Raw genomic sequence first — 18,399 nt, 5'->3', positions numbered from 1 at the left:
AATCTGGTTGCCTTTTGGAGTCAAGAAAGAGGTTTTTTACCCCTAAGTGGCAAAACCTGAAAAATATTCTAATTAGGTATTTTGGCCTACTTTTAGAGCAAAAGCAGGGAGGATAGGTAGAAAAGTTGAACTTGATGTAATTAGGTCTTTTCAGCCTTATTTACTATGTTACTACGTAATCACACAAGGAAGTGTCATCTTTCTATATAGACGTTCCTTTCCATTATTCCTTCCGGGCACATTTTCCCTTTCTTGTTGGGAAATTTATATGAAAAAGTTACATACCTGCAACTAGACCCAATAACGGACCTTCATAATGTATAGTAAAGGTGAAACTACAACTCTTCTGTGCATAAACCACCATGCCTCACAGATTTCCAACAGAGGATTCATACACTTGGAATAAGGGCCCCAATGTCACAGTTTTCCATTCTAGATATTGTTCTTGGAGACAATATACTTTGTGAAAACTGGGTTCCCGTTAGCAGGCTAGGTGATAAAACATGTTTTTCTACATCTTGTACAGATCTGCCATTTTTCCAGGACACACTGATATTTAACAAGTTCCTTACTAACTCATGTAAGATGCTCAGGGGCGGACTTGGAATAAAAACCAGCCCTTTAAATAATTACCAGCCCCATATTTCGTGGTGCCGTTATTGGGCACCCAGCACAATATTTTTTGTTCATTTCTAAACTAGAATTGGAGAACACATTAGTCATAAATGATACATATGAAAATAAATAGTTCATATTATCACTGGGGCACATGACATCATGCTATGGGCAGGGGCCATCCGGGAGAGCACTGTTACAGTTCTAATAATGAGAAAAAATACAAATGTAAACATTTTGTCAAAAAATTACTTTAAAAAAAAGAGTTCTTTTAAATACAGAGATTTCTTTTACAGCAGCTAATAAACAATGCAAATAAACCTGTACCGCTCCTAAAAAAAGGAGGGGGAAGTATGTGAGCTGCATGGATAAGTGAGGTTGTGTGTATGGACATGTAACTGTATGGTGTTAGAGTGGGGTTGTGTGTGTGTATGTATGGGTAAGAGTGGGTGCGTGTGTATGTATTAATACATGTATAAGTATCATCATCATACCCACCCACATCATACTTCATTCCTATCCTTAATCACCATTGTCATTTCACCCCTTATCACAACATATCGCACCACATGTTGACCACATGGTGCAATAGTATGTGCAAACAACTCATGATACACACACATTCACTTGATGTTACATACATTGTCTTTGAGCAGTCATATTTTCACTGTGAGGTCACGTAACATTGCTGCATTCCCAGCTCTGCGAGTTGGCTGTGCTAACCTACCCCTGAATGAATGGGGCTCAAGACCGGCCCTGAACATGCTGCCCTGCAATATGTGCAATTTATAACGTATTACCCTGTTCCCTTTTGTGAGTGTATTCATCCCCCAAATGCAAGGCAGTACTTGTGGTCTGGAGAAAAGAAAAGAATTAGCAATTTGCTAATTGCTTTAGATTAACTCAGGCGGCCGTTGTATTGGTGGCATGGAGGACGTTAGGACGGGAAATTAGATTATGCGTTAGTTTGGCTACTTTACACTAACTCCAAAACAAGAAATACTTTTAGCACACATTTCTCTATGTCGAGATCTCTGATGGTGAAAGTTCTCATGTATATCTGTTTAACATCATGTTCACAGGATTTCCAGATTATTCGTTGTTTTTTCTCTTTTAAACCCCCACCTCTCTGGGGGAATCTGGTTGGGAGGACCCTTTGAAGGTGTGGGGAAGAGACAGGACTACTGGAAATGGTAGATTTGCCACAAGCTAGTTAGTTTTAACAAATGTAATTATGTGAAAGATATTGTGATGTTGACTGTTCCTCTAAGATTTGTTGACAAACCTTTAATTGGGACACTTGGTTGGAAAGGAGTAGAAAGACAAATAATGACGCATACCAAACACCAACATTTAACAGAAATTATTATATGCTACACATGACAATTTGGGGTTTATCTTACAACCCCATGGAAATTCCTTCTTTAGAATGAACCAATATAGGCTGAAATAGCTATGTTTCTTTATGAGTCAAACAATATTGCTGTTGGTTGTGTTTCCAAAGTTAATATGTTGAACTTTGGGAGAATCAAAGGCATGGTTTTGCCTCACTTTTACTTTACGAAGAAGTGGAAATAGTTCTTGTCTCATACTTTACATAAGGTGTAACTATTCTATGGTATCTTACATCATAATTATATGAGATTATGAAATGCAAGGCTCCAGGACTTTTCTTTACACCACTCTAGACGCATGCTTCCTGGAACATCGAGCCCTTTGTTATTTAATAGCCAATGAAAATTCTTGGCTACACCACACCTACCAATCATATTCTCTTACACACCCTACAAGACTATTTTAAATATTGACATTAACGAATGATTTAAACCTTGAATCGTTTAGTAAGAGGGTTTAGCTGGACAAAGTGCCTTATTTATCAAAACGAAGCTTTACAAATCCTAATGGCCAAGTAATTCTGGTGTCAAGAATTACACAGGCATTCACATCCAAGGTATCACACATCCACCATAATCTGACAATGCTAACTGCATTGGCCAGATCAAATGTACTCGTATTGTACTAAATACCGTATTTGCTCGATTATAAGACGACCCCCCAAATCTTAATATTAATTTAGGAAAAAAAGAAAAAGCCAGAATATAAGACAACCCTATAGGAAAAAAGTTTTACCAGTAAATGTTAATTCATTTAAACTATTTTTTTAATAAAAGCTATGATTGAGAAAAATATTTTGGTTTTATTTCCTTCTATTTTCCAACCTGCCCCAGAAATGCCTTATACCCCCTATATGCCACTGTGCCCCATGATATGCCTTTTAACCCTATATGCCACTCTGGCACTTAGAGGGTTAAAAGGCATTTCACAGAGCACCCTGCCTCCAGAAATGCCTTATGTCCCCCATTTAACACTCCCCCCGCCCCAGTTACCGGTACTTGAGTCTCCTGTCATGTAGCTGGGGCAGCGTGTAGATGTCTACGCGATTCGCGTAGACAACTTCCGCTGCAGCCCGAAGGAGGCGTGGCTAGCAGCGGGGGTTGTCTGTGTGCATCGCGCAGACATTCCCCGGCTGTCAGAGATCAGAGTTCCCGGCCCCAGCGCCGCAGCGAACTCTGACAGCCGGGGAAGGTCTGCGCGATGCACGCAGACAACCCCGCTGCTAGCCACACCTCCTTCCGGCTGCAGCGGAAGTTGTCTACGCGAATCGTGTAGACATCTACACGCTGCCCCAGCTGCACACCGGGGACTCTGAAGTACCGGTAAGTGGGGCGGAGGGGTTGAGACGAATGCAATGCTTAATTCCACTACCTTTAAGACTGCCTGAGGGTTTTTTTGTGCCGGTCAATATAGCCGACAGGCCCTATGAGCTCGATATGAAAAGATCAGCATCCTTTAGGTCAGTGCTCTTCAAGCTTTATTTTTTTTTTTTTTTGCGGTGACCAAGTTTTATAACATCACACTCCTAGCCCCTTTCAGGTTTACAGTGGAGGGCATGTAGCGTTTGGTCCAAACGGCCCAGCGATATAGCGGCATATAAAAATCCTTTGGAAGCCAGTTATCAGAGAAGTGTTATTTCCTTAACTCAAATTCTTTAACCCCTTAATGACAAAGCCCGTACATGTACGGGCTCAAAATGCATTTTTTTCAATGGGTTTAGCAACCGCCCATTGTCCTTAAGGGGTTAAAAAGCGCTTACAGTGTTACATACTATTGTGTAGTGCTCAAAACAGTGAGGACAAATTGTTAACCCTGGCACAGCTTGACAGACACTCTGCGACTCTGTGCTAGATCTCTACCCTACGTTTTAAGTATTACCAGCCCAACAAAGAGGCTTCTTAAAATATTATAAGAAGTTATCTGCCTGCATTTAACTCGTTATATTTACTTTGTGAAGTGGATGAAATATTACTTGGCTCCATCTTTTTCAACCTAATTGAAGATTAGTGTGTCTAGCAGGCTAGTGTTCAATTAGCATGGCTGGTTAACAGCCGATGACCATGCTGCCAGGTGACACCTACCACAAGACTAGTTAACAGCTGTTAAAAGGTTAACAAGCACAGAGAACCTGCTCATTTACCTAAAGATGGGTACCGAGGATGCAAACGCTTTCGCCGACAGGGGAGAAACCATCCCTTTAATGAGGACAGACAAAATGCAGAACATTGGTTGTAGGACTTTATTAAAATATTAGAGAAATGATTAGGAGACAAAACTATCCTCTAACAAAATCATTTTCTAAGTACTACAAGTGAAAAAAAATTAAAGTTTTTGCAGTTAGACAAAAAGGAAAAAAAAAAAAAAAAAACTAAAAACAGAACACTTGTTAACAGACAGCTTTTCAATGTTTCACAGTTTTAGCTATCCAGCTGAAAAAGGCATATTGTTCATTGTCTACAAAAATATATTTCTGACACTCCCGAGTAATTTATAAAAAGCTGGTCAGCTGTGCATATAACCTGTAACAAACCAACACAAGATCGACCACACAACACTGCACCTTTAAGACACAGGGTCAGCTCAGTCCATGCAGGGTTAATACAAGATCACCCGTTGCAGATGTGGGGTCACTGTACAGGGAAATATACTCTCTACTACCCTCTCCATGCACATTGGGGACACGGCCGATGACGGTAAAAAAAAAAATACACCAGATACGACCCCAGCCACTGGGAGACGCCTGCTTTAGGAATATTGAAAACACCCCAGATATCCAGTGCAACGCGGAAGAGGTGCAGAATGGAAATAACGCAGAGATTCTACAGGCAACGGAATCCCGCATGAACTGGGAGCCTTCTGACTTCCCCAGACATTTGTTACAGACCATATTAATAAATCACGAGTCTCCCCCACCACTGCTGAAATTAATTTGCAATCAACAGAATTCCCAAATGCCAGTCACCTGCTGAAATGGTTTCTGAAATAATAAACCAACAAAACAAAACAAAAACAAAGAAAACCCGCTATGCGTGCATCATCTCGAGGTGCGGAGAAGTCTCGCGTTGAAGCTTATTTATGAAGCATTTTTTTTTATTCAATTTTAAACAGTATAAAATAAGGCTCCTTTTAAAGGAGAGCAGATAAAATGTCATTTCACCAGATGTGGAGATTTTGTTCTGTGTGCTGGGTTGCTGTTTATTCAAAAACCATTAAGACTTTTGGTGTTTTGCCTCCCAAGACATCCCAGTAAGAGGTCACTACATGCCAAGCTACGCTAACCTGTTGGCTTTCATAGGACCCCGAACCCTCCGCGGCGCTAGAATAGCTTAGAAACTGCCCGATAAACCTCCAGAAATGAGAAAATATCCGCAATCTTGAACATTTTATTTTGGACACATTTCAAAAAAAAATTAAAAACCCAAATGATTGGCCCATAATTACACTCTTCCTTAATAAAAAAAAATTAGTAAATAAAAAATGAAGGAAAAACACACCCCAAATCTGCCAATTTGGCAAACAGTTTTATGTGTCATACGCTACATAAAAAAGTAAACCACTTGCCCAACTGCTTGCACTATAGTTACATGGACTACAGTTTCCAAGGAGGGGTGCTGGGTCATGCGTCACTGGCCAAAGAAAGACCACTCGCAATCAAACAGAGCCGCCTAGTTTAGTTTCTCATTGTTTAACCCCTCAACATCCATAGAGACATTCTCCGCCATCATGATTTTTGCCGTACATTCATTCCATCACGACAGAACGGAACGTCATGCATTTAAACGAGCGGCTTGCTTCAGTGCACATTGATACCGAGTGGCTCCCGGTACATGTTCGCTCTCCCTCCCAATCTGACATATATATTTGGGGAGGTTGTAAGGGACATGGGGGGGTAATGTTTTATGTCATGTTTTACCCCTTAGGATAATCCAACCTCTTAGGAAAGAGATCAGTGCGGTTTATCAGTAAAAAAAAAAAAAAAGCAAATTAAAGTGAACATGGGTTTCATACTATACAAATAACTGGGGCTGCCTGAGGATTATGGGAGCTGCTGCTCTGCAATAACAAAATGGAAAAGCTGGCTAGCCCTAACTTTAAGGCAAAGGAGTCCTGGAAATATGCAAAATAAACATACAGCACCTAAAGAGTTAAAAAATGCAAGCCATATACGATCTGTACACTGGTTACGCAGAACACATAAAAATGGAGGACTCATAGTAGAAGCTAAATCAGAGTTCTAAATATACCACAGAAAACTGGACAAGGAATAACCGTCAAGTGGAATCCAAGACAAAAATATTTCTTTATAATCATCCACAGTCAAGAAAAATCTCTTAAATGACAGCACCCGGAATCACAGTCATTTTGCAATCATTTAATTGTAGAAAAATCACTAGGTGCTAAAAAGGATACATTTGAATTATATAAATTAATACTCTTTAAGCGGATTCTAAGATTACAAAATTGGAAAGAATAAAAAAAAGAATGGATGCTAAACAAGAAATAAACAATGAAGCACTAGGAACAGAATGAATCACTGCATAACATTGCTTTCACAGTCCAGGGTCAGCCACAAAAATGAAGTCCATTTTCTTTAACAAAAATATGAATTCCTGTTTTTAGTATTTTATATGCATCTTTTTGCATCACACCGACCGAACAAACATAAATGGGCATCAGTAACCAATCAGTAATAAGTTGCATTGTTCCAGGCAGCAACGTGGATTGCTGGAATGAAGATATGCAAGAGTGGCCATAATTGAAGACGCTACTTCCCTTAAAAAGGTAACAATATTTACTTCTATAACTGCCCACGTTATGTGCACATACCATTTAGGATAGTTCTCGCTACAGTACTTTAGAAAACCTATCCAGTGCTGCCTTTTCTTGCATCCAGTAGAGCCAGAGGTCCTGCTTTCCAACACAGAAATGAACTGGCTGGGTCAGCGAAGAGACCTCTTATCTTTTGTCAAGAACTTGGCCAGCCCGTTGGGACTAGAAAGACTCCAGCTCTTCACGGTATAAGAACGAGCAGCACATTTTCTAACTTGTAGCAGCAAGAAATGTCAGGAAAAACAGTAGGTACACACAACGTTGCCCTTTATACCAAAAAAGTTAATGTATACAGTTTGTTTCACAAATTCATCTAGAAATCATAGCTTTAGTTGGAATTGCCAGTCATATTCATATGCTGTATTTGAACTACAGATTTTTTTTTGGGAAGTGCACATCAAAAGAGTAACATAATATAAGCCAGGGGTGGCAAGGAGCGCTCTCTAATGGGGCTACCAAGGTAGATACAGCATAAACACACATATGCATTGTATAGCACATACATAAAATGATGATTAATGACACAGGAGGGGCTGATGAAACAACCCTAATACCCATTTTACCCATTAAGTTGCTTGCAACTCTCTTGCGCAATGCATATATGTTTTTGTGCCCCCCCTTTATAAACATATTTTTGTTAATGATACGCACCACATAAATATTCCTGACTAAATATCAGTTATCCAGAATACGTTCCAATGCAGGGTTCGCCGTAGCTATTTAGCGGCTGTACTCAACCACCCATGACAGCTGGCCAAGTATGTTAACATGTACATCAAGGTACACTTGGTTGCTGGTCATGTTGGTCACACAGATGGGCTGCTTTCAAGTAGTACAATGTCAACTAAGTCTGCACTTGTCACGGAGCAAAAGTTGTCAAGATAAACACACGTTATATTATTTTAGCAGTAAGCCAGATACCGCAGGCAAATATTACATGTCACAGATTTAAGTTTTCCATTTCAAACCAATGCTGAGATAAATAGATGGGCACCGTTTTTTTAATTCAGTATGATGACAGCCTAGATGAAGGCACAAACTAGTTAACGCCTTTCATTTTATTACATATTCCATGATTTATCTTGTCTGACTGGCGGCCTTTCCCTATCAATTCATTTATTTAAAATCCAAAGCTTCTTCGATTAATATACTATTTGCAATGGTTCGGAAAACATCAGAAGTGGATAGAGGGCGATAGCCTAGATCACGGGGCGTTGTAAACCTTTCGGTTGATATATATATATATATATATATATATATATATATATATATATATATATATATAGCCTTTTACGTGATCCCCAATTGTAAATTTTGCAAAGGGGTGCTAGGAATGCTGGCATAATACAAGAGCGCTTCCATTTTTTTATTATTATTATTAATGAGTTGCTACCCACCCCAAAGCATTTAGCCCGGAGTGTTAGGGAAACCACATTACTAAAACTACCAAAATAAGACTGAGGTTTACTTTAGAATCTTATTAGATTGACTGTTTTATTGAAAGGTATGTTGCTCATCTAATATTTTTTCATTTTAGAGTATTTCTTTTTTTACCAAGACTGTGCCGTGTCAAGCTCTAATTCTCTGTTGAATTATAGGATAAAAGGAAAATGCACGACCTTTGATCAACCTACATGCATATTAATACACTAAAAAAGGTAGAGCTTGGTGAATGAGGCCCATATAATAATAAATCCAGCTGATTGGTGAGCCTTTAACACTACTTTAATACAGCATTGATACTCCTGTATTATGCCCATGAAATTAGTTTGGGAGACATCATGGAATCCCATTCCATAAAAAGTTAAAAACGGCAGTGTAAACATAACACATTTAGAAAAAGAAATGCCTGGAGGGATTAGCGTGAGGAAAAATATACACAGCCATGAACTCTGATAAATCAATAGGCTATCAATGCCCAACTAAGCATTTATTGCCTTGGACAACAGCCTTAAGTACATCCAGGGTACAAAAGCGTACTCCCTAAAACAGAACACAGATTCTTATTGTAGCAAAACCCGAGGAAGGAAATCTGCTTTGGACTGCTTGATCTCATGTCCAAACTCTATTCAGAAAACAAGGATTTAGTTTGGTTCTCTTTTTAACCAATAAAACGATCCCAAAGACAATTTCGACTCACTCGCTTTATTCGCTTTCTAGACCACCTATAACTTTTTATATAGTGGACTTCAAAATAATCTATTGTTTTTGTTTCGCTCCTCTACCAGGAAGGCCAGGGGTTAAAGTACACAATCCATCAGACGCTACTGCTAAGGTTTGGTGATGCCTCCGCTCCCTGAGACAACTGGGCACGTGACGCGCTAGCGAAAACAGGAGAGATGAGCCTGCCCAGCACACAGAAGGATAACCCACCCGTATTGTATTACACGTAAAACTAAAAATTGATTAAAAAATATATCTGCTGAAAGGCAATATTTAAATGTTTCCAGACAATAATATGATCATCCTTTCTGTTGTGAGGAGAGATGATACACCTCAGGGTTTGCAGCCTCGTATCATTCTTCACGTGGGTTTAGCTGCTGAAAGACCTGGAGATTCCTGCTTCTCTCCCCCCCCCCACAACCAACGTGAAGAGGGGGGAGATAAATAACAAATATTGTGGTGGTTAAAATAAAAAGGAAATCAAAACGAAACAAAAAATATATATATATATATATATAGGAAGGCAAAATAGGACACCATGTTGCTACTGGTCAGTAGGAATCTCTCTGTCTGGGTCTGGTTTACTGGTCTGTCCAGGGGATGGCGTGTGAGACACGGTGGGGATTAAGGGATGCGACGAGGCCACCAGCCCTTCCACTGCAGATGGATGTCCTGGGGCAGCTACTCCAACAACTCCAGGGGGAAACCTGAAACACAGTGGATATCAAGTACATGCAACGGTTAAGATTAAATGACACCTATTATTGGCATTGTGTTGCAGGGTGCAAATAACACCATTGGGACGGCGTAGCTTATACCACAGGAAGCTGACACACACTTTGAAGATGTCACCTCTGAGGACATCACGGTGAAAGCAGTGAAAGGCAGAATTTAGTACACTATAGTTTTATATAACTTCAGATGCTACAACTGGAAAAAACTAACCAATGCTGTCCATTGTAGTTGTTCGCTAAAGAATCAGTTACACATGCCTCACTGGACCAAAGAAAAAACATTTGGTATTTGGATCATGTGCGAGCCTGGTACCTGGGCAATATGGGGCAAGGATTTAGTGAAAAGTTGTAAGGGCCATTACAGAATTCATATAGAAAGTTCAGTTCCTGTGTACCATCACATTTTGGTGGGCAGACCAATTATATATTATTTTTTTAACTCTAAACATTCACATTTGTGGATAACAAACTTTAACCCCTTTATCTCACTAAGTAGGGATCAATGTCATCATGATGGCTTGGCACAGCACATCTTTAAATGGTTAATGTTTTAAAGTGCATAGGGACTTGCAACCTGCAATGCTCCCCCTGAACATTATTGCTGTTATTCAACCACCCACTGATCAAAAAATAGCTGGGGAAACAGGTGGCATGGAAAGCAATACAATGACATTTGTAAAATAGCCGGAGTTGTCTGCGTTTTAGAAATGTATACTATTTGCCTGTTTTGAACAGTTTAAGCTAATAAACCTATAGTGCCTTCCGGTATTTGCCTTCATGTTTGGATTTTTTTAGTGTCAAAACTCTTGGATTAATGCCCGTTTCTTTGGTTTGTCAGGGGGAAAAAAGAAAGATAAAATATTTAACTACCTATATCCTGGTGCCCCATTGAGTTCTGGATGGACAGCAGCTGGCTCAATTCCTGACCACTGTGCAGCTGCTAACAAATATTCCTTATTTACACAGTTCCGCAACGCATCAGGGATTGGGCCTGTGGAGACAGAAAAATAATTCTGTGATGTGGGACTGTCCTAAATTTTTGATTCCATACACACACCATTAGTACTCATTATTTTACCTGCAATGGCTCTACGAATTTCTTTAGCTGCCTCTTCTCTTGCCTCAATTGAAGCATGTTCACTGTACCAAGCAGTGTGTGGGGTGCAGATCAGGTTGGGAGCATCTTTTAAAGGTCCCTGAGAAAAACTGATAGGGACGAGAAACAAACATATCAACAAAATACAAACATGGTATGTTAAGCAAAATCCCATATTGTGGGCTAATTGATATACGGGGAGACTGAATACCTAAAAGGTTCGGATTCATGAACATCTAAAGCAGCACCGCGAATTCTGCCATCTTTTAAAGCCTGAGCCAGTGCCTTCTCATCCACAAGGCCTCCGCGAGCAGTGTTTACCAAGAAGCATCCCTGACGCATCTGGAATTGAAGCATATAATCAGAAAATTGACTGAACAAGCTGAAAACCAAAAACATTTAACCAGAGCTGGAAAGGCTATGGCCCATCAAAAGTTAGCAGGGCTTCATCACACCAAATAACCTAAACACACCAAAAGGCAAAAGTTGCACAGACCTGACTTAGGCAACATTTGGTCAAAACACATAAACATTGTCCCATTGTGTTTGAGGGACTATTTTTGGGCCAACCTGGCCGTTAGTGTAGAGACCCCATAATGCTTAATTTATTAAGAGTGGGACTATTTTGTTTTCTAGTAGCCAGACAAGCAGTGCTCAAGAAAAACACTATCCTGTGGCTAATGAAAACTATATTTTAGTTCTTATAATTACCACCAATTTTGATCCATTTAATAAAGGAGGTAAACAGCAGACAATATTATGTTATTGAATATATAAGTCTAATACTTGTGACTGTCTCTAAGCCTTTAAAAAAAAATTCTAAACAAGGAAAACACCAAACAAGGAATTGCATTTGTGAATGCTTTCATTATGCAGCATTAAATGGTCTAAAATTATTACCAAGACATCCTTTTACTGTTATGGCTTGTAGCAACTAACGTGTGGGTGATGCTCACCTGTTTTATAGTGAAGTCATTGATGAGATGATGGTTGTGCTCGTTTAGACTGCAGTGCAACGTGATACAATCGCTGTGCATCAGAAGCTCCTGAAGAGTTCCAATCCTCTGCAAACCCAGTGAGCGTTCAACCCCATCCGGTAAGTAAGGGTCATAAAAGATGACCGTGAAGCCAAAAGTCTTCGCACGCAGAGCAACTGCCTGGCCTACCCGACCTGAAAACAAGGGAGGCAAAGACAGACCTTTCATTGCAGTTGTTAAAGGGGATACGCTAGAATGGCAACATAATCAGAAGCCGCTTTACCAAGTCCGATGATGCCCAGTGTCTCCCCTCTGATCCTGGCAGCGCCCCCTGCAACTTCTCGGATTTGCTCCACGCTGGATGCTCTGTTCCCCTCTCGCATAGCTTGATGCAGCCATGTAACACGCCGGTACAGGTTCAAGATGTGGCAGAGCGTTGAATCGGCCGTTTCCTCCACTGAAGATGAGGGAACGTTGCACACAGCAATCCCTGGCAAATAAAGTTACATGTATTCTTCAGAGGCATAAAGTACAGAAAGTACATCAGTCTGCCACATTTTGGTGTCGATGTATCTTCAGTTACATTATTACAGGACAGACAGTGATATATACAAGGCAGAACTGCGCAAGCTTAAAAAAGTCCGTAAATTTCACAATGGATGTGAAGGGACAATATTTACTAAACCTCCATGTAAAAACTTAAGCAGGAGTCAAAGAAAATCTACCTTCTGTCTAGGCATATATATATATATATGGCTAAAGTCCCTGGTAAGCGGTACACTACAAGGACATTCTCTATAATTAGATAAAGGGAAGAGTAAACCGACACACCGCAAACTGGACAAGAGGTTAGCCAATCCTGCTCACTTTCTCCAATTCACATTTTAAAAGTTATGGATTAAACCTTGGGAAAAATGATGCATTTTGATGAAGTCAGTTCCCTAATTACATACACGCAACATAAAAACTAATGTTATGAAGAACACCAGTGTTGATGATATAACCTGCACATTGGTCTAGTAAATACATTAAAGGTCTAATAAGAGAAACAGTGTCTGAAATCAGCAAGGTTTTAAAGGAGAAGCACTGTAAGAGAGCAATGTTTTATGGAAGCTGGTACGGTGGGAGATAATTGTATGAAGATACATTTGCTCCTTGTCTCGTGTTCTGCATTGTTGCCTATTTTTCAAATTGATTTGTTTGAATATTTTGTGGCTTGTAGTACTACACAGAGGTAGTATTAGAGTAGTATGGGTATTGTGCCCCTGTGAACGCAAGGTATTGTGTTTGAAGACCTTGGTAAACAAACGGGCTTCAATTGGAACCAAAAGAAGCATGAATGGGAACAACGTCCTATGGAAAGAAAAGTTGACCTTTGTCCCATGTGCTATGTTATGCCAGGGGAAATGCTAATATGCAATCCACATTAAGAACCTTGCACCAATGGTCAAGCATGGTGGTGGTGGCAGGTCATGGTTTGGGGAACCACAAATGCATCTTTATATCAGACTTTTACAGAACAGGGTCATACATAACGACCCGAAGCAAAAAAGCAAGGCTGTGCCAGAATAGGTAGGAAACAAGAAACTGTGCATTTTGGAACAGCCTAATCTAAGTGCAAACCTGTTCATATACAGTGGCGGTACGTGAAAAACAATGCTTGAAAACACATAGATTTCAGTATTAAGCAGAGAGAAATTGTCCAAAATTCCAACATAGTGCTGTGAAAATCTGATTAACAACGGGAAGTGTTTGATTGCTGCTAAAAGTTGGCACAGATCTTAACTTTAAGGGTGTGATTACTTATCCATTACATGAAGAACGGTCTCGGGTTTTCTTTTATCTAAAATCTGGCTTTTGCTGAAGACTGAATAATTTACAGCGCCAAAATCATGCAACAAATTTACCCAATTACTTTTCAACAGTTTACGTTGAGAACGGCAGAGCCTGTTAAGTAGAAATGTAGAAACTCAGCAATCCGCTGACTACCTAGATAAGCCAAAGAGGAATTTGGCACTGGGCCACCCGTATCATGCCTGAGAGAAAACCCCATGGCGGCTTCTTACCAACTGGAAAAACAAAGCCATGTGAATGTGTGGTTAAGTTCCCAGTGCATTTAGTCGTATTCTGGTGTTGACAAATATAACTTAGAAGGCAACCCAACATTTAAACCAGTAGATGAGACTTGGTAACCCCTGTGAATGAAAGCGGGATTTTCACAGAAACATTAAACAGAAGCCCAACAACAAGGGAGTTATGTTTTGCAAACAATTTGCACTTGCAATTTAGAGATAAAGTAGTGTTCCTATGGCTCTTGAAGAATATTTAAGTAAAAAAAAAATCTCTCTGGATTAATAATAACCAAAGGAAAATGTTGGTCATGACAGAACGTGCCACTTCCTCCCAACACACAGAATGTAAAAATAGCTCTAATAATAAAAAAATCTTACCTAGTTCAGCTGCAGACTTAATGTCAATATTATCGTATCCACTGCCAATCCTTATAATAATACGAAGAGCTTTGAACTTTTCCAGGTCTTCCCGGGACAGGGAGATAGTGTGATACATTAGGGCTCCCACTGCTTCACTTAACACCTATAGCGAGAGAGGACACAGTGAGATGCAAAGGCTTTTTATTACTCCGCTCTTAAGTTTTGAAAGCACGATTAGTACGAACATTCTGAAGCTACATAAAGATGAAAGTTTTCATGATTGAGCGCTATCATTAATCTTTATAGCCCTTAAAGGCTACATGATCTCGGATATATATTATATATAGACACATACACGCAAACACAAATTACACATGTACACAAGTCTGTTCGGTCACAGCAAGCATTCTGAACGTCAGCCAACTACCCTTTTGACGGCATTTTGTAGAAAATCCCTTTAGTCTATAACAAACAGGAACGGATGTAATTCAGAAAACGGTCCTCACCTTCTCATGAATTTCCTGGGTGGATTGAGCATCACAGAATGCTACCGTAGCAACATCTTTCAAGATGGGCATCTCAACTGTGCAATCCCTGCCGTCTAAGAGAGCTACCAAAGGACGAACAGGCATTGGGCCATTCAAGATAGGGGGTCTGATTCCTACAGAAACCACAACAATAATAATAGAGGGAAAAAAGTTAACTTGACAGCTGTAAGTCAAAGTGTTTTGTTATAACCAGCACGAGCAGATCTTTTATAAGATGAAATATTGTTAGGTTGCGTCTCAAAGCCATGACGCAGTATTTTTGTGCGTATGCATGAAACACACGAGGACTTTTGGTTTTTACGCTTACGTTTTACCTATGAAGCAACGCCATGTTCAACAATAAAGCACTTCCCATAGAGTTTACCTATAGCAAGTTTCAGCATCAAAGACAAGAGGCAAAGGAATCAGGAGAACTTTAAAAAACACTCAAGTCAAAAGTAAAAACAGGAAAGGAAAGAAAGGGGAAACATAGCTCGGAACTATGAGCGGATCATGGGGGAAAAGGAGTGTTGGAACACGATGGAAGACAGATATATACAGCTATCTCATATGATAACACAAAAGCAAGCTAATATATAATGGGACAGGCATATTTAGCGCAGTGCCCCTTGCATTTGGTTCTAGTATTACTAAACTTGTCATGTCGCCATCTACTGTAATGGATCTACCCAAAGAACATGCCGGGGCTTTATTACTATAATCTTAGGAATCCAGCTCACCTTCACAGATCCTGTCCAAACGCTGCCGCTTCACTTTGTGTTTATCCATGCTTCTGAACTCTGTAGCCTACCGGGGAATAAACACTCATTACATTTCGCAACATATCCGTTTTTGGACTAAGAAAGACAGACAGAAACAATGCTAATAAACTATAAACATACATAATGCGTGTAAATCCTGGGTTTGTTCATTGAATATATGTTCTGGATCCCCGTTTTATTGCTACCCAAATAAAACATGCATTCCAGGCACATGAGGGCTATTCTCTATCACCGCATCACAACATGGGACACTACAGCACACCTTTAACTTGTATGTACTAACAACTAAGTTCACTCAACAAATGGAACATCCATCAAAAAACTATTTTGGAAACCTTGGATACGTATGAATCCCGGGAAAGGTTCTAGTTATTCGGGGGATCTGGAATTGTTCCATGTCTGCCTAAAATTTACACACAAAGGGTCCTTGTGGGAGCCTACAGGATCTCAAGCCTTAAAGGCATTCAATCGTCAGTACGTATAAATCATGGTAACGACTTCTCTGGCTTTGTATAGTAGCACAGCATAGCATAGCATAGGACAAAAGCAAACACATACATACAATAAACATACACACGTTACACATAATAGCACATGAGTTTATAACCACAGAACACACACAATCTGTCCTATAGAACGAGAACTCCATGTGAACAGGACAGAAATATCTGCCCCACGCTTAATAGATCCGGAGAGGCTAATTACGAGTATAATGCATGGATTGGCGAACAGGAACTCTCCTTCCTCTTTCCATACTGTAGCCGCGTTATGTGCTCTCGATTCCCCCAATTGATTAGCTCTACATTCGCCGTACTCTCTTCTATTTTGCTTTTCACGTACTCTCACCTTCTCCTCCCCTCCGGTCCCGTCGCGCTCTCAGCCGAAGCTCGTACAGGAAACAGGAAGTGATGGCCGAGAGCGTCAGCGAGACTGTAAGCGGCGGGAAAGAATCCTCGGCTTTTTTCCCTCTCACTAGAACGCCCCCTGCAGTCGGTCCGCCGAACGTGAGGAGCGCGCTACAGGATTAAAGCGTGAAAGCATCGCGCGTTTCTTTCTCATGGTGCCACCTAGCGGCCAATCAGCTAATAACCTTTTGTCCACGGCGTCTCCCAGACCACCGTGATATCAGGCAACAGGATAGCGCTCGCGTTTAATATCACCGGAAGCAGAAGAGCAAGATACGCCCACAACAAGTAAGACTTCCCGTGTCAGCACAGCCCTTTTACCCGAAGGCATACGGGCGATAGCTGTAATGCATATTCATTAATATGTGTGTAAACCATAGTTTACAAAATGAAATAAGGAACATGTGCATCAGTACAAAAATAAAATAATAAAACATATATATATTATATATATATATATAAAGCACTGATTAGAGTCAGCCATGTTTTCCAAAACATACATTTCTTATGTTGTTGACCACTCTATAGGATAAGAACCTGTTAAACAATATTATCACATGTAACATAATAGACTATAAGCTCACAAGCCCAGGGTCCTCTTCTCCTTCTGCAGCAGTGTATTTTAGCCCCTTAGTGACAGTGGCTGTATTAACAGTTCTGTGGCGTTTAGCTGTAATTTTCTAATTTAATGTACCAACGCCTTATGTTTTTTTTTTTAAAGGTTTTTTCAGGAAAAGGGCCTTCTTTATATAACATTATTTTGGTAATACAATAATGCATTATATTAAAAGTAGGGGTGGGGCACATTGGGCACTTCATTTTTTATTTTTTACATTTTCTTGGAACTGGGTGGTTCCCTTATGTCATGGTGACACCACATGTTTTTTACTTTTTTTAAAATATTTAATATTTTTTTTACTCTGTTTTCGGCCAATCAAAGGGTGCTGCCGTCTTGTGAGAGGCACAATGCCTTTCATCACGGCTCCTGTGATCGCTCTGGAGTGTCATCAAACGGCGGCCTTTTTTTTGGTGTTGCTGAAAGCTTTGATAATGAACGCCATGCATGTACGTCAGTTGTTGTTAAGGGGTTAACCATGAACCAAGTGCTATCCCTACACATATAGTGTGATCCAAACTCCTGTTTGTGTGAAATATTTTGGTGTGGCCCAGGGCTAACTTGGCACGCTGTGTAAAAGGAGTGCATGTACTCTAACACATATAGCACTTACTTGCTTCATGGCAGCAATGCAGTTAATCAGTTGTCGAAAAGAGCTCCAGTTGAAATCAATCGGAGTCATTTCTGCATGCAAGCGTGGGGGTCTCACAGACCAACACAAAAAAAGAACCTATCCAAAAAACATAGAACGGTTTCCTAAGACTTCAAGAAAATATTTTGGGGAAGGTGGCCTTTTTTAACCCCTTAAGGACAAGGCATTGTGAGCCCATACTTGTATGGGCTTTGTTGTGAAGGGGTGGAAATTGTTTTCTATATAATATATATCTATATTCTAATATATCTATATTCTATATGTGTAATTCTTTTAAGAATGAAGTGCAGAGATGACAGCATTTCTCAGACAGGTAAATCTACTTTCTGTATGATATCTACTCAATTTAAGATTTCAGTGTAATCTCAGTTGAGCACGGGTCGGACAACACGCAGGAAATGCTTTGGTCCTCTCCGTAGCCAAATGGATCTTCTATTGTTAATGAAACTCTGGATTCTCTATGCCATTTATAGATCAGCAAATTTACCTGCAACTATGAGATGACCCTGAATAACACAGTTCAATCAGTGAAAGACTCTTAAAAACACACATGTAAATATGCATTAGGCAGGGTCATCCAACAGTTGGCCCTTCATAATGTAAATAGAAGCCAGCGAGAAGAAGCTGTTCTACAAACTCTCCAGAAGCATGGATACTTGTAAGAACCAGCGCAAA

At 40.0% G+C, this 18,399-nt stretch overlaps 1 protein-coding gene across 1 annotated transcript; it reads right to left on the bottom strand.

Moving 5' to 3' along the window:
• Positions 1–8,381: 8,381 nt before the first annotated feature.
• On the bottom strand, positions 8,382–16,476 carry LOC128491188 (C-terminal-binding protein 2). Its single transcript, XM_053463413.1, has 10 exons — positions 16,398–16,476; positions 15,510–15,576; positions 14,749–14,903; positions 14,261–14,405; positions 12,094–12,300; positions 11,790–12,004; positions 11,045–11,175; positions 10,816–10,943; positions 10,608–10,728; positions 8,382–9,710 (listed from the first exon to the last, which is right to left on the bottom strand). Exons 2-10 carry the CDS (start codon positions 15,556–15,558, stop codon positions 9,548–9,550), a joined length of 1,314 nt encoding a protein of 437 aa, XP_053319388.1. The 5' UTR covers positions 15,559–15,576; positions 16,398–16,476; the 3' UTR covers positions 8,382–9,547.
• Positions 16,477–18,399: the final 1,923 nt, after the last annotated feature.

The sequence above is a fragment of the Spea bombifrons genome, chromosome 4 (genome assembly GCF_027358695.1).
Source record: "Spea bombifrons isolate aSpeBom1 chromosome 4, aSpeBom1.2.pri, whole genome shotgun sequence".
Lineage (NCBI taxonomy): Eukaryota > Metazoa > Chordata > Amphibia > Anura > Pelobatidae > Spea > Spea bombifrons.
The sequence above is the reverse complement of the archived record's forward strand: the minus strand, read 5'-3'. Positions and strand labels throughout refer to the sequence as shown.